General features: G+C 62.5%; 1 protein-coding gene across 5 annotated transcripts in view; it reads left to right on the top strand.

Annotated features, from left to right (window-relative positions):
• PIP5K1C (phosphatidylinositol-4-phosphate 5-kinase type 1 gamma) overlaps positions 1-14,842 on the top strand; it is a 75,420-nt gene that overhangs the window by 24,243 nt on the left and 36,335 nt on the right. For all 5 annotated transcript variants that reach the window (XM_036845753.1, XM_036845756.1, XM_036845757.1 and 2 more), the window contains exons 2-7: positions 3,415-3,446; positions 4,871-4,963; positions 6,775-6,905; positions 7,792-7,909; positions 12,914-13,066; positions 14,356-14,655. In XM_036845753.1, coding sequence (XP_036701648.1) covers positions 3,415-3,446; positions 4,871-4,963; positions 6,775-6,905; positions 7,792-7,909; positions 12,914-13,066; positions 14,356-14,655 — 827 coding nt within the window. The remainder of the gene's footprint in view (positions 1-3,414; positions 3,447-4,870; positions 4,964-6,774; positions 6,906-7,791; positions 7,910-12,913; positions 13,067-14,355; positions 14,656-14,842) is intronic.

Raw genomic sequence — 14,842 nt, 5'->3', positions numbered from 1 at the left:
TGCCAAGGAGGGGGTGGGTCCCTCGTCAGCGGGCTTCAGAGGTGTCTGCTGGGAGCCCGGCCCGAGGCACAGCTGTGCCCCCAGATTCCCCCAGGTCTCAGCCCTGCAGCGCCTCACACTCTCCCCCTCCCCCTGGCTATTTTTAAAACTTAATTTCCTTGAAAACGGGGTGGCTCATTCAAAAGATAATTGGTCACATCTTGGGCTGGGAGGAGTTCGACATCTTGGCGTGGTCCCTGCCGCCCCCGGCCCGGCTGGTGGAAGTGGGTGCAGGAACCACGTGGCCCCTGGCAACAGGGCCACCTGGTCACAGGGGCGACGGACAGACAAGGTTCCAAAAGGGAATTGCAGAGAGTGAGTGAGGGCGTGTGGATGGCGGGACCCGGGGAGGCCATGAGGAGGCCCCTCCGAGGGGATGTCGGCGAGTGTCCGGGCAGAGGGCGTGGCGCTGTCCCCGGTGTGCCATCCATTCCCTGTCCTCCCCTCGCTCTGTCCCTGCCACCCCTGCCCTGTGACCTGGGCCAGTGTGGAGCCTGCCTGCTGCCCCTCGTGGCCTCACGCCTGGGGGTATTCCGGGTGGGGTGGGTCTCCCCCTTCACCAGCCAGCGTGTGAGTTGGGCAGGAGAAGCAGGGGGGCCTGGGGGTGAGATCCAGGCACAAAGCGGGGAGACCCTGAGGTCAGTCCCTCAAGTGTCCCCAGGCAGGGCGGACCCGGCTGGGACTTTGCGTCCCATGCTGGTGTTGGCCAGGCCGCTCCCACAGGCTTGAGACTGCAGAGGCCTCGGTGGTGGGCTGGGGCTTGGGGGGGGAATCGAGACCACCGTGTTGGACCAGCTGGACCCCGGGATGAGGGGCCGGGAGCTGCAGAGGACTCGGGTGGGCACAGGGGTTGGGCTGTGGGCTCAGGTGCCCCAGGTGGGCTGAGAAGGGGCTGCCTGGGGCCCCCAGACGAAGTCTGGAATGTTCTGCGCGGTCCACTGCCGCTTCCTGCCTTGTTCCCTCTTCCTTCCCCCACACCCCAGACACAAAACCATGCATTGTTCTGCTGTTGGACAGCCAACGAAAATATTATGTCGGCTTTCCAGCACCTTCCGCCACCCCCCGGGCCTCGGGAGGGGCTGAGCCCAGGTTCGTCCCTGTGGCCGGGGAGCCCGGGCTGGGAGGCCCACGTGTTGCCGGCGGGCATGGCTGGTGTGACCCACACGTGGCTGGCGTTTCCCGTTCTGGTGGTGGTATGCGCCTTCCAGGGCCTGTGGGCTTTGTCCTCTGGGGGTGGGGGTCCCTTCTGTGGGCCCTGCTGCCACGAAGCGCCCAGCTGGCTGCCCACCTGGCCTCAGTTTCCTGTCTTCTGGGGGTCGCGCACAGAGATGGGCGCTCAGGGGCGTCCCCACCCTGCCCAGCCTGGCTGCACCGCGGCCGTGTCGTCTTGGGTTTATGTTCTTTATTGAGAGATAATTCACAGATAGCATAAAATTCCCTATCAAGTGTACAATTCAGTGTTTCTTGCACAGTGTTGTGCAGCCGTTACCACTGATTTTAGAACATTCTCATCCTCCCAGAGGAAGCCGAATGCCCGTTCGCTGTCAGTCCTCACCCCCCCGCCCTGGCCCGAACCGGGTGGATAGAGTGGGTGTTCTGACCCCTGACCCCTGACCTGGGCCTGCTGCTCCCCGGCTGCCCTTGCTCCCCCCCCCCCACCGTGGGCGTCTCTCCTCCCCCACCCCTACCTCCCCCGGACGGCCTTGTCCACTCTTGGGGCTCGAACCCCCTCTACCCCCGGACAGCTGCCTACAGCCCTGTCTCCAGCCTGGGCCTCCCCGAGCTCCTGACTCAGGGTCCAGCTGCCCCTTGACATCTTCACGCAGAGGGTTCACGGGGGTCTCGCACTCAGCATGGCCACCCTGCACCCGACCATCCCCCAAACCTGCTCCTGCCCGGTCCCCCATCTTGGCCGAGGCAGCTCTCTCCTTCTGTGAGTTGCTCCAAGATCCTGAGTCATTCCCGACTCCTCACTTTTCTTCACTCCGCCCCCAGTGCGCACAGCCTGTCTCTCCTGACTTCAGAGCTAACCAGAATCCGCCCACTTCTCACTCACCCCTCCATGGCAGCCACCCTGGTCCACCCCATCATCTCCCACCTGGACCAGCGTGGTCCCCTCCCCACTGGTCCCCGGCTCTGTCCTCACCCTGTCTGTCCTCCCACGGCCACCAGAGGGCACCTGTGAGCACCTGAGTCAGGTCCGGTGTGTTTCCCATCCCTGGCCCTGCAGGACTCCCACCTCCCTGGGGTAAAAGACCAAGTCCTCCCTTGCTGATCTGACCCCCCACCTGTCATCCCAAGTCATCCTGTTGGCACTCGCTGCACTGTCCAGGCCCTTCTCTGCTCCCCCTGGGCTGTGAGCCCTTGAAGGGGGGGGCTGGGACTGTCCTGGTCACCACTTGCCTCCCCTCTCCAAGCTGACACGTGGTAGATACCGGTGTCTGAGTTTCCTGTTGCAGCTGTGACAAATCACCACAAACTTGACCTAAAACCACACAGACTGGTTCTCTCACAGTCCTGGAGGTCAGGATTCTAACTCGGGTCTCACGGGGCTAAATCCAGGCGTGGGCAGGGCGGGTCCTTCCAGAGGCTCCAGGGGAGCATCGGTTCCCGCCTTTTCCAGCTTCTAGAGGCGCCGCATCCCTGGCTCGCGGCCCCTCCTGCATCCTCACAGCCAGCAGCGCAGCATCTCCCGTCTCTCTGCCTCTGACCCTCCCGCCTCCCTCTTACAAGGACCCTTGTGATGATGCTGGGCCCCCCGGGGAATCCAGGGTCATCCCCGTCTCAGGGGCCTTAACCCCACCTTTAAAGCCCATTCTGGGATCAGGATGTGGACATCCTTGGGGCGATGGATATCTGCTGATCACACTCACTGAACAGATACTCCTCAGCAGAAGCCTGCTTTCTGGGTGAGGACACCAAGGTCAGAGGGGTCAGTGGTTGGCCTGAGGCCTCCTCGCGTGAGCCTCCTGGGCCCCCCGGACCCCAGCTGGGAGCCGTGTGGGTGGGAGCCAGGCAGCGTCCTTGGCTGGCCCGGCTGCCTCGGGAGCCGCACCATCACTCCAGCCTGGGCCGCAGCGCCGACCGCTGCTGCCCCGTCCCTGCGACGACCACCTGCCCTCACCTGGGGCCCTCCTGGCCGTGGGCCGTGCTGTTTCTCCTCTCCCGTCCCCGCCCCCCACCCCTGTCTGCGAGGCCACGTCGGGGTGGTCGCTCCCCCAGCTTCTCCCACCTCGGGGCCCCTCGTCCAGCCCGCCTGCATCACGTCCCCAGGCCCGTCGCCCATGTGGGGTCCTCACGGCCTTCCCAGGGGTGCAGGGTGCATGTATGGGGGTGCCCCCGTATCCAGACTGAAGTCTCCCTTCTCTCCCTCAGGTTCAGCCCCGAAAAAGATGACCCCGGTGGAGGTGAGTGTCCCACGGGCCCCACCCTGGCCTGCCGCGCGAAGGTGGACCGGAAGTGCCCGGCCCAGCCCGCGTCCTGCTCTGTGGCCTCGGGCATCTCCCTGCACCTCTCTGGGCCCCAGATGCTGGCCAAGCAAATAAGCAACTGTCATCAGACAGTGAAAACCTGTCTGTCCCGCCAGCGTCTTGAGTTTCAGGGAGGGGTGGGGCGGGTGGGGAGGGCCCCGAGGACCCTACCCTGGGCTGTCCAGGGAGCGGGGAGGCGGAAGGGGCCTGGAGAGGGTGGTGCCACCTCCCGCCAGCCGCGCCTCCAGGGCGGCGCCCCCACAACCCCACACGCCTGTCCGGGTCCCTCCAGTCCTGTCCGCTCGCGTGAGCCCCGGGCGCCCAGCCCCTGGTCAGTTTCTGGTCACTCCTGGAGGCCGCCTGCGGGGGGCATCTGTGAGCCCTGTTGTCCAAGGAGCCACGGTCAGCGGGTTAGAGGCAGCTCAGGTGCACAGGAGCCCCGCCCCACCTGGGTGTCCGCCTTCCCTCCCAGCCAGGCTCCTCTCCCAGGACGCCGCTGGGCACTCAGGTCCTTCTTAGGCGAGCTTTGTCCACCTGCTGGGGGCCCGGAGGGCGTCCAGGCCGCAGGCAGTGGGGAGCCAGCGAGGGGTGCGGAGCAGGGCTGGCAACCTACGTTCCCTGAGCGGAGCCCGCCCCCTGGTGGCCAGTGTGCAGAACAGGCTGGTCTGAGCCCTTCAAGTGGCGGCAGGTGCTTCTTAAATGTCCGTGACCCGTGGAGCCCCGGCCCTGAGCTGGCATCTGTGTCCCTCCAGGCCCCACTGCCCCATCCACCATCCTCCCTCTGTGATGTCACACACGGGGGCCAGCGGCTTCCACACGACTTTGCTGGGATGCCACATGTGTCCCCTGGAGCTGGCAGGAGCCAGGCCAGCGGGACTTCTTCCCTCAGGGAGGAGATGCTGTTTGCAGTCATTCCGGCCCAGAGGGTCTCACCTGGCCATGTCTGGGGGCGTCTGTGGTTGTCACAACTGGGGGGCTCCTGGCAGCGAGTGGGGGGGACCAGGGATGCTGCTCCACACCCCACAGCGCCCAGGACACCCCCTTCACAGAGTGACCAGCCCCAAGTCAGCAGTGCCAGGCGGGGGGAGGCCCTGAAATTGGGGCTCTTCTCTCCCCGCCTGCAGAGGGCCGGGGCTGCCGACCTTCCTGCTTTCTAGAGGAGCCGGCGGTCCTAGTCTGGGAGTGGCCCCCCCGGGCGTGGAGCCCAAGTGCCCTGCAGCCCACCCCCAGCGGCCCCCGCCCTGAGTTCCAGCTGGGCACGGCGACGAAGCCCCTTTCTCGGCAGGATTTCTGGAGCATTCTGGCCCCTGCAGCAGTGCCTCGTTGCCAGTTTTGAACACTTCCTGCTTCCTCTTTTCCAGGCCCCGTTGATGACTGGACAACCAGGCCCTGGCCACGGGAAGAAGCTGGGTCATCGGGGTGTGGACGCATCCGGCGAAACCACCTACAAGAAGGTTCCTGCTCCGCCCTCCGCCGGCAGGGGTGGGACGAGGGGTCCTCGTGGGTGCACAGGGCCCTGAAGGTCGGGTGTGGGCCGCGGCCATAGGTGGCTGGAGACAGTTGCTCTCGGTTGCCGGCAGGTGCTCTGAGGTTGCACCACCTTCCAGGCTCCTTGAGTCACCTGTGGCCTTGGGCATGACCTTGGGCAAGAGGAAATCACAGCTCCCTCCCTTCCCTCTGAAAGTGGGGCTGAGGAGAGGAGGGGTCAGGCCGGGGATGTGAGAGGCAACCCTGGGCCCCGCTGCCTCTGGTCCCCCCCCCCCCCCGCCTTGCTGCGCCTCCTAAAATACCAGCTTTGCTGGGAGCCAGTGCGTGCAGCCTATGAGTCACTCTTCTGAAGTGTTCAGTTAGGTGGTTTCTAGAGTATTCAGAGCTGTACAGCCATCGCCACGGTCAACTTTAAAACATTTCTCTTAACCTCCAAGAGAAACCCCGTACCCATTAGCCTCCTCCACCCCCTCCCCAGCCCCTGACAACCAGGAACCCACTCTCTGCGTCTGTGGATCAGCCTGTTCTGGACGTTTCCCATCAATGGAATCACACACTGTGTGTCCTTCTGTGTCTGGCTTCTCTCACTGAGCATCGTGGTCTGAGGGTCCGTCCACGTGGTAGCGAGTGTCAGGGCTTCACCCCTCTTCATGGCCGAGTGATGTTCCCGTGTGTGGAGGGAACCATTCTGTGTATCCACCATCTGTCGATGGACACTTGGGTTGTTTGCACTTTTTGGCTGTTGTGAGTAGTGCTGCTGTGAAGGTTTGCGTACAGGTTTTCACGTGGACGGCGCTTCTCCCTCTGGGCTGCACACCTAGGAGTGGAGCCGCGGAGTCCCATGAGAGCCATGTGTAACCCACTGGAGGAGCTGCCAGACCCTGTCCACAGCGGCTGCCCTTTTTTCCATTCTCAGCAGCCCAGCACAAGGGTTCCACTCTCTGGTCCTCCATGGTGCTTGTTATCTGTCCATCTGGTTCTGTCCCTCCCAGCACGTGGGAAGCGGGTCTCACTGTGTCCAGATTTGCATCTTCCTGGTGGCTGGTGGCGCTCAGCACCTTCTCCTGTGCTTGTTGACTGTCTGCGTATCTCCTCTGGAGAACTGTGTTCAGTCAGTAGCATCTTGAGGGAGTGGCCCGCGGGGGACTTCAGGAGGAGAGGCGGGTGCCGGGGAAGGGCTTGCTCCTGCAGTGGGGGTGCTGGGGACCAGAGTCAGTGACTTGGGGGCCGAGGTGTCTTTCCTCAGTGGTGGGCGCGTTGCTTAGGGCTCACAGTGACAGTAACATGAACGGCGGTGCTGACGGACGGACAGGCAGCTGGTGCTTCTCCAGTGTGGGCGGGCATGAGGGTGGCCCCGGGAGGGCTGACGCTGTTACCTCCACCCCCGACCGGGGTGGGGACCAAGGAATAGAGAGGCAGAGTCCCTCGAAGGTGGACAGATGGAACCCTGGTCTCGGAAGTGCAGCCTGGGCACCGCTGTGTTTTGTGCCCTCCCCCCAAAGGAAACTCTGGCAAAATCCCCCAAAGACCCCTGCTGCGTTGGGGCAGTTTTGAGATGTGGGAACCTTCTAGAAGCTGGAGAGAAAACAGGCCTTGGGGCCGCGCCAGGTGGTGTTGGTGTCTCAGCCAGGCCACTTCCTTGCTGTGTGGTTGTGCAGGCTGAGCGGCAGGCCAGATGCTGCCCCCCCATCCCAAGGGGGCCTCCCATCTTGCCTCTCACCCTGGGTGGGCCAGGGACTGGCCCCGGGGGTCTTGATGTGGCTGGGTTTCTCCGCAGACCACGTCCTCCACCCTGAAGGGGGCCATCCAGCTGGGCATTGGCTACACCGTGGGCAACCTGAGCTCCAAGCCGGAGCGCGACGTGCTCATGCAGGACTTCTACGTGGTGGAGAGCATTTTCTTCCCCAGGTACCTGGCCTGGTCCGCGGGGGCAGCTCCCGTGCCTTCAGCAGCTCCTGTGCTTTCAGCAGCTTGCCCTGCTCGCAGACAGCAGTGATAGGAAATAGTCTTCCCGTTCTCTCAGCTCCTTTCTCTGCCAAAAATAGCACTGACCCCTCCTGGGGTCTCCTGGCTTTGAGGTCCAACCCTGTGTCAGGATGTTAGTTTGCTGCTGAATCACAGGGACGCAATATAATGGTGACTTTTAAAAATAGGGAAAGACAGAAGTTCGTTGTTTCTCAAATGTGTGCGTGTGTGCCTGTGTGTGTGTGTGCGCGCGTGCGTGACACTCACACACACTGATAGTCAGTCTAGGGCTGGTCAGGTGGCTCCATGATGTTGGGGGGCCCGGGTTCCTTCTGGTTTCTCCAGCATCTTCAATATACTGCTTTACTTACCAGTGGCCCCTGGGGGCTGCCTAGGCTCCTGCCATCACACCTGCATTCCAACAGCAGGAAGGAGAAGGAGAGCACATGCCCCTGCCCTTTAAGGGCATGACCAGGAAAGGACCCACATCATTGCTCCTCCACTCACAGGGGACTGGCTGAGCACAGCCCCCTGACCACACCTGGCTGTGGGAGAGGCTGGCAGTGGTCTTATTCTGGGCAGCCATGTGTACACCGAATGCTGTGGGCTCTGTTGCTGATGAAGGGAGGGTAGTTGTTGGGGGACAGCCCGAGGCTGGCCACGGCCCTTTGTCCCATCGGGAGCCCCGTGTTGCTTTTTGGATTGGCTCTTTAGGGACCTTGGGGCCGAGCCTGGGCCTGGGCAGGCGGGCGGGCGGGCCGTCAGTGGGTGAGGGGAGAGCACACGAGCCGCCGTCCCTCACAGACCTCCCCCCCTGCTTCCTCTGCAGTGAAGGCAGCAACCTCACCCCCGCCCATCACTTCCAGGACTTCAGGTTCAAGACCTACGCGCCCGTCGCCTTCCGCTACTTCCGGGAGCTCTTTGGGATCCGGCCGGATGACTACTTGGTGAGTGTGTCCTCGGCTGCTGCTGCGTCCCCCGCCCCCGGCTCCAGCCCAGGCTCGCTGGCTCGGATCACCCCGTTTGTTGCCTCTTGGCCTCTGTGGGGCAGGAACACGGGTGCAGCGTCGCCGGGCTCCCTGCTCAGTTTGTAGTCGGGTGTTGGCCGGGCCGTCTGTTCCTTCCAGACATTACAGTTTGCCGCGCGCTCATCCTGGAGGGACTGTCCCGTCACCGGCCGTGCTCGTGCTCCTGGCCACCAGCCTGGACTCTGTCCTCTCGGCTCCGGTGTGGTTTTAGTCTCTCAAGTTAGAAAAACCAAAACCTAGGCCAGACCCTCTGACCTCGCATCCATGGTCAGGACTCGTCCAGATGGGGCTTCACGGTAGCAGCGTCTGGGTCATCAGCCAGAGTCTCCACTTCAGAAGGTCCGGCTGGTCTGTTCCGGGCCCACCTGGTCACACGTTGTGACTTTGCACGTGGAGGCCTCGGCGTCTGCGCAGACGCCCACGTCTGACCTCCCAGCACCTGCCATCCCCGGGGAGACCCGATCCTCGGGTTTGGGGGGCCTTGACTGTGTTCCGACTGCTCCCGTTCGGGTCTTAATCTGTGGGAAAGCTGTGCCCTCAGCCGGGGCCACGTCCTTCTGGAGGCCCAGCGTTTGCTCTGGCCGGGGACACACGTGACCTGAGGCTCTCCAGCTCTGCCCGGTCAGTGCCCAGAAGTCACCAGGTCCCACATGGCCTCTCCCATCCCAGCCCTGGGAAGAGCTTCCCTCGTCTGCGAGCCCCGTGGCGTGAGGAGGAGCATTTCGTGTGTAGCCTGGTGGTTCTACAGCAGAAAGGACGCCGGTTACCCAGACTCTGTGTTATCATGTTACCAGGAGGGGAAACCTACGGCCTTGTTCACAGTCGGGGAGAAGTGGCCTTGGTGTCCATTAGCAGGGAGTGGACAGTGGAACTGCCACGTCCACAGAGGCGGGCCACGGAGACGGCTGGGGCCTGATCTCGAACTTGATAAGCAAAGTTCAGGGACCTCAGACGTCTGAGGTCACCTGGCCCCACCTTGGCGACCTTCAACTTCATTCTCCCTGCTCTTCCCAGAAGGGGAGTGTTCTCGTTTCTCCCTAACCTCCACTCCCACCAACACCGCCAGGGACAGGCAGGCAGCAGCCCTGCGGCCTCCAACATAGGCCACGGAGGGAGCGTGAGCCTGGAATGGCAGCAGGAGGGCGGAGATGGCCCGGGTGTTCTGGGCCATGGGGCCCTGGTGGGCTAGAAACTCGCTGGAAGGTTCAGACCTGAGGCGTGTCCATCCTGGGCCCAAGGTGGGTGGGGGGGTGCTGCAGACAGGGCCTCGGGGAGCCTGCTGGGGTTGGCCGTCAGGGAGTGAGCCGGGAAATGCGGCAAGGAAATGGGTGCCGTGTGGAGGGCAAGCGGAGCCCCTCAGCCTGCGGGCTGAGCCCCAGCCCCAGCTACAGGCACCAGGCCCGAGTTTTCTTGTGCAGAGTCACTCTCACCCCTTGTGAGACCCCTGCGCTCTCCTGGGGTTAAATGTCATTTAATCTCAGCTCAGGACAGCAGGGCATGGTCGGGGGGGGCGGGCTGTTTCCTGAATCGGGGGTTGTCTGCCCGTGACCCCGTCCTGACGGTGGGTTACCTGGCTCAGGAGCCCTTACTTGTCGCCCGCCTGCCCCTCGGCAGCGGTGCCCAGTGAGGCCCAAGACCCAAGGCCCCGACCAAGCTGCTCCCCAGGGCAGCTGCTGTCAGCCATCTGGTTCCAGAACTTTCTCCGCCTGTAGATTTATCCTGTACAGAACTGGACACATCCCTTCTGCTGGGTTTTCCACTCGACGTCCCTGCTCTCCTGCAGGGTGCTTTGCTGCAGTCTGTGCTCAGAGGTGCCCGGCGGTGGCTGCGGGCCCATGCCTGGCAGAGTGCGAGGAGGACGGGGCACCTGGGCGGGGCCTCTGTGCTGTGGATGTTTGTGGCTAGTGGCTGCGGGCGGAGCGGGGATGGACAATGGCTGTGGCCGCAGCTGCACGCCCTTCGCCCCCGTACGAGCCTTCCCTGAGCTGCTCTTGCTCCCACGGCCAGCCCTGCTGGGGTCCTGCCAACCCTGCTGTCGGATGCATCGGAATCTGGCCACTCCTCACCCTCCACTGATGCCCCTGGCCAGCCCCCGCCCCGCCCACCTGGGCACCCCGTCAGGCTCACACCCCCAAAGTCCAGAGGCGCCTCTTAAGACACAGATCACACCATGTCACTCCCTAGCTGTCCCCGCACTCGGAATAAAGGTCGGCCTCCTTGGTTCCCTTCCCAACCGAACTCCGCTGCACCATCCCCATTGCCACCCGCCCCCCACCCCGGCCTCCTCCCTGTGCTGTCCTCCACCAGCTGCACGCGCTCAGGGCCTTTGCACGGGCTCGGTCACGTTCTTTTGCTCGATGTTGGCTCCTCAGGGGAGACGCCCTTCCTGGCCCCCCGGCCACCGTAGCTGCCTCCAGCACGTCTGCCTTTCAACCGCGGGATGTTTCTCTGTGCCCTTTGTCACCATCTGACACACTGTGTTTTACTTTATTTATCTGTCTGGCTTCAACAAGAATGTCAGCTCCAGGGCTTCCCTGGTGGCACAGTGGTTAAGAACCTGCCAGCCAACGCAGGGGACACGGGTTAGAGCCCTGGGCCAGGAAGATCCCACATGCCGCAGAGCAACTAGGCCCGTGAGCCACAACTACTGAGCCTGCGCTCTAGAGCCCATGAGCCACAAGTACTGAAGCCCACGCGCCACAACTACTGAGCCCGCGAGCCTAGAGCCCCTGCTCCGCAACAAGAGAAGCCACCGCGATGAGAAGCCCGTGCACCACAATGAAGAGTAGCCCCCGCTCACCACAACTAGAGAAAGCCCGCGCACAGCAGAAGACCCAACACAGCCAAAACTAAAAATAAAATAAATTAAAAAAAAAAAAAAAAAAAGAAAGTCAGCTCCAAGAGCCAAGGATTCAGCCTGTTTTGTTTACTGCTGTGTCCCCAGTGCCAAAACTGGGCTTCAGAATCCCTGGCGGGAGGACTGACTGTCCCCCCCACTGCTCCAGGAGAGATGCCCGAAGTGTTAGTGCCTCACTCGGGGTGGCCCCCGCCTGGGCCCTTGAGTGACAGCGAAGAACACAGCCCCAGCTGACCCACAGCAGACACAGTGTAAGTGCTGTCTGGGGGCTGCTTGTTAGCATATGCTGACTGTGCTGACTGCCGTGTGAGCTGGCTTCTGCCTCCATCACAGTGAGTGGGGGCAATAAAACTGCCGGCTCCCACCTCTCAAGGCTGAAGTCAGGCACCAGCAGACCAGGGGGTACATGGAAATACGCTTGGGTGTCAGGTAGTACTGAGAAAGTGGCAGTTGGCTTTTGGTCAAGGGACCGAGGAAGGCCCTTCTCCTCCCTTGGGCCTGAGTCTGCCTCCACTGGTGCTCCTGAGAGTCAGTAATACGTGAGAAACAGGAGCACTGGGAACAGCATGCATCAGTCAGCACTCAGCAGATTATGCTGGGTAAGAAACAGACCCCTGCATCCGTGTGGCCTAAAATGACAGTGGTGTGTTTCTTGCTCACACTCTGTGTCTGCCCTGGGTTGGCTGGGGGCTGTGCTCATCACTGGCACAGCCAGGCTGACGAAGCAGCTCCCACCCCAGACGTCTGGTCTCCGTGGCAGAGGGAGAGTTCTGGAAGGCTCACAGCAGCATTTAAATCTTCCAACCTGGGGATGACGCACCACTTGTGCTCACAGTTTACTGGCCAGTGCTCGTCAGACAGCCTCACCCCACCCCGGAGAAGCCAGGCAGTGCAGTCCTGCTCTGTGCCCGGAAGGGGTGATGGTGGGTGGGATCCAGGGCTGGCTGTCCGTGGGCTCTGAGAAGCCCTGGAAGTGGGCTTCAGCTTGTGAGCACCCCCGCACCTAGTGCTTGTGGACGCAGGGTAGCCTTTGGCTCGGGGGCCTGGACATCCAGGGGCAGCTGTGGCGTCAGGCATAGTTGGATCCAGGAGCTGGGCCGAGGGCAGTGGGGTCCTATGTCTGTCTCCCTGCTTTTCTCTGTGGATAGGAAAGGGGGCCCGTCCTCCATGCTTTGTATACCAGCGGTACTTAATTAGGATTTGGGGGGTGCAAGAAACAGAAAACCTGACCCAGACAGCCTCAACCCCAAAAAGTACTTCATTGACAGCTGAAAAGGCCTGCAGGCCTTGCTTTTCATTCATTTGCTTAACGATTGAGCATCTACTCTGTGCCAGGCACTGAAGTATGTGCTGGGGATCCCTCTTGTTATGTGAACAAAATCACATAGATATTCCTGTCTCCCTAGAACTTACTATCTAATGGTGTGGAGGGGGTGCGCGGGGACGTTGGGCAGTGATCGCGGAGGTGGAACGTGGGTGTCAGGGACTAGGAGGTGGGGAAGAGAGGTGGGAGGGGCCGGGTGTCCGGGGGCCAGGTGGGGCTGCTCACCAGGCACGCAGCTGCTGTTTTTGCCGTTCCCGGTGCCCGGCTTCCACCCCCAAGGTCACCACATGGTCCAGTGCGGCTGCGGGGTTCCAGGTGGGAAGGAGAGAGGGGTGCAGACAGGAGGTGCGCCAGCTCCTGCCACCCGTTTAGAAAGCCTCTCCCAAGTCCCACACGGCAGCCTGTGCTTACGGCTCACAGGCCAGAGCTGACCGTCGTGGCTGCAGGGAGGCTGGGAGGCGAGTCGTGGCCAGGTGTGTCGGCTCCCCATATGGCCAGGTGTCTGTCCCTCACAGGAGAGGGAACACACTCTAGTGGGTCAGCACTGAGGCTGCAGGCTTAACCCGGGCTCAAATCCTTGCTGTGTGGCCTTGGGCGAGACCGTCCCCCTCTCCAAGCCTCAGTGGCCTTGTCTGTAAAATGGAGCTGACGGTGACCAGTTTCGGGGTTGCCCGCCAGCCCCTGGGCCCGCGGGCGGTGGGGGTTGGTGAGCACCCCGCCCACTCGCTGCCCCCCTTTTCAGTACTCGCTGTGCAATGAGCCGCTCATTGAGCTGTCCAACCCCGGTGCCAGCGGCTCCCTGTTCTACGTCACCAGCGACGATGAATTCATCATCAAGACGGTGATGCACAAGGAGGCCGAGTTCCTGCAGAAGCTGCTGCCCGGCTACTACATGGTGGGAGCGCCGTGCCCTTCCAGCCCCAGTGTCCCTGACCTCACACCCTCCTCCTCCCTCTGCCCGAGGAGCCTTGGGCACTAGTCCCCCCACCACACCGGCCCCTCCCACCCCCCCCCCCCACACCACCAGCACCACCCACTCTGGGCACCATCCCCTCCAGGCAGGCCTCAACATGCTGTCCTGGGTCACTGAGCCTCACCCGCAGGACCCCCTCACGTGGCGAGCAGGAACAGCCATCTGGGCCCTGTTGGCCATCGCCCCCCAACCCACTGCCCTGAGTCCTGGGTCCTAGAAATCATGGCTTCGCGCCTCGTGTCTCAACAGCCAGTGACTCAGAGAAGCACTGGGGAGGTGGGCCTGGCTGCCAGCTGGCATTTGGGCCGCTGGGCGGGGGTGGGAGCAGGAGCCTCAGACTTCCTGGCCCGCAGTAGCCGGGGGTCCTGATACACACACAGATGGGGGCGGGGGCAGAGGCCCCGGGCAGCTCTGCACAGTTTGTGACCCATCTCTCCCTGTGGGGTGCACCACCCACCCCAGCCGTGTATGATCTTGGGTGAGACCCCCGGCTCCCCTAGATCAGGGGGTCAGCAAACTTCTGTAAGGAGCCAGATACTAAACATCTTCAGCTTTGTGAGTGACAGCCTCTGTCTCCACGGCTCAGCTCTGCAGTTGCAGCGAGAAAGCTGCCACAGACAAGGCGAGAGCAAGTAGCCATGGCCGAGTGCCAGTAAAACTTCTTTTGTGGACACTGACGTGAGCATTTCACATAATTTTCACGTGTCATAGGACACTGTTTTTCTTTTAGTTTTTTAACAGTGTAAAACCATTCTTAGCTCCCGACTGTACAAAGACAAGTGGCCTGGATTTGGCCCTCGGGCCGGAGTTTGCTGACCCCTGCCCTGGGCACGCCTGGAGGCCGTGCCCGCCATCCCCCCAGTTTGGGCTGGGGAGGTGGGACACCTGGGTCTGACCTGGTGGGAAGCCAGGCCCAGACACCTCGGGAGCATGCCCTGGGGCCCTTTATGGAAAGGCTGTCTCTCGCTGGGCCTGGCTCTGTAGAAACAGATCCTCCTGGCTCTTCCAGGTGGGGTGATGGGGAACTCATCTGGCTGGCTGTACAGTCAGGGTGCTGGGGGCGTGGAGAGAGGGATGAGCCTGGGAGAGGTGGTCAGGGTGGGCTTCCTGAGGAGGTGGCCTCTGGCCTGAGATCTGTGGGGCAGACAGGGTGCCGCACAGGGTGCGGGCACAGCTCCCGGCGTCATCTCCGCTGACCCTCTCCCCCCCAGAACCTCAACCAGAACCCACGGACGCTGCTGCCCAAGTTCTACGGGCTGTACTGTGTGCAGTCGGGCGGGAAGAACATCCGCGTGGTGGTGATGAACAACGTGCTGCCGCGCGTGGTCAAGATGCACCTCAAGTTCGACCTCAAGGGCTCCACGTACAAGCGGCGGGCCAGCAAGAAGGAGAAGGAAAAGAGCATCCCCACCTACAAAGACCTGGACTTCATCCAGGACATGCCTGAGGGGCTCATGCTCGACGCGGACACCTTCTCCGCGCTCGTCAAGACGCTGCAGCGCGACTGCCTGGTGAGGAGGGGCTGGGCCGGGGCCGTGATTACGGGGCTTCCATCTCTGAGCGCAGGTTTTCCCACCTGTAAAGCGGGGACGCGGTGTGAGCCCGAGATACGCGCTCCCTCCCTGCCCCAGCCGCACCTCAGGCTGCATTCCTGCTGCCGAAACAAAGCCCCAGGAGCAGCCTGGTGTATTCAGGGAG

The sequence above is a fragment of the Balaenoptera musculus genome, chromosome 3 (assembly GCF_009873245.2).
Source record: "Balaenoptera musculus isolate JJ_BM4_2016_0621 chromosome 3, mBalMus1.pri.v3, whole genome shotgun sequence".
Classification (NCBI taxonomy): Eukaryota; Metazoa; Chordata; class Mammalia; order Artiodactyla; family Balaenopteridae; genus Balaenoptera; species Balaenoptera musculus.
Note: the sequence above shows the minus strand (reverse complement) of the source record. Positions and strands in the feature narration are given on the sequence as shown.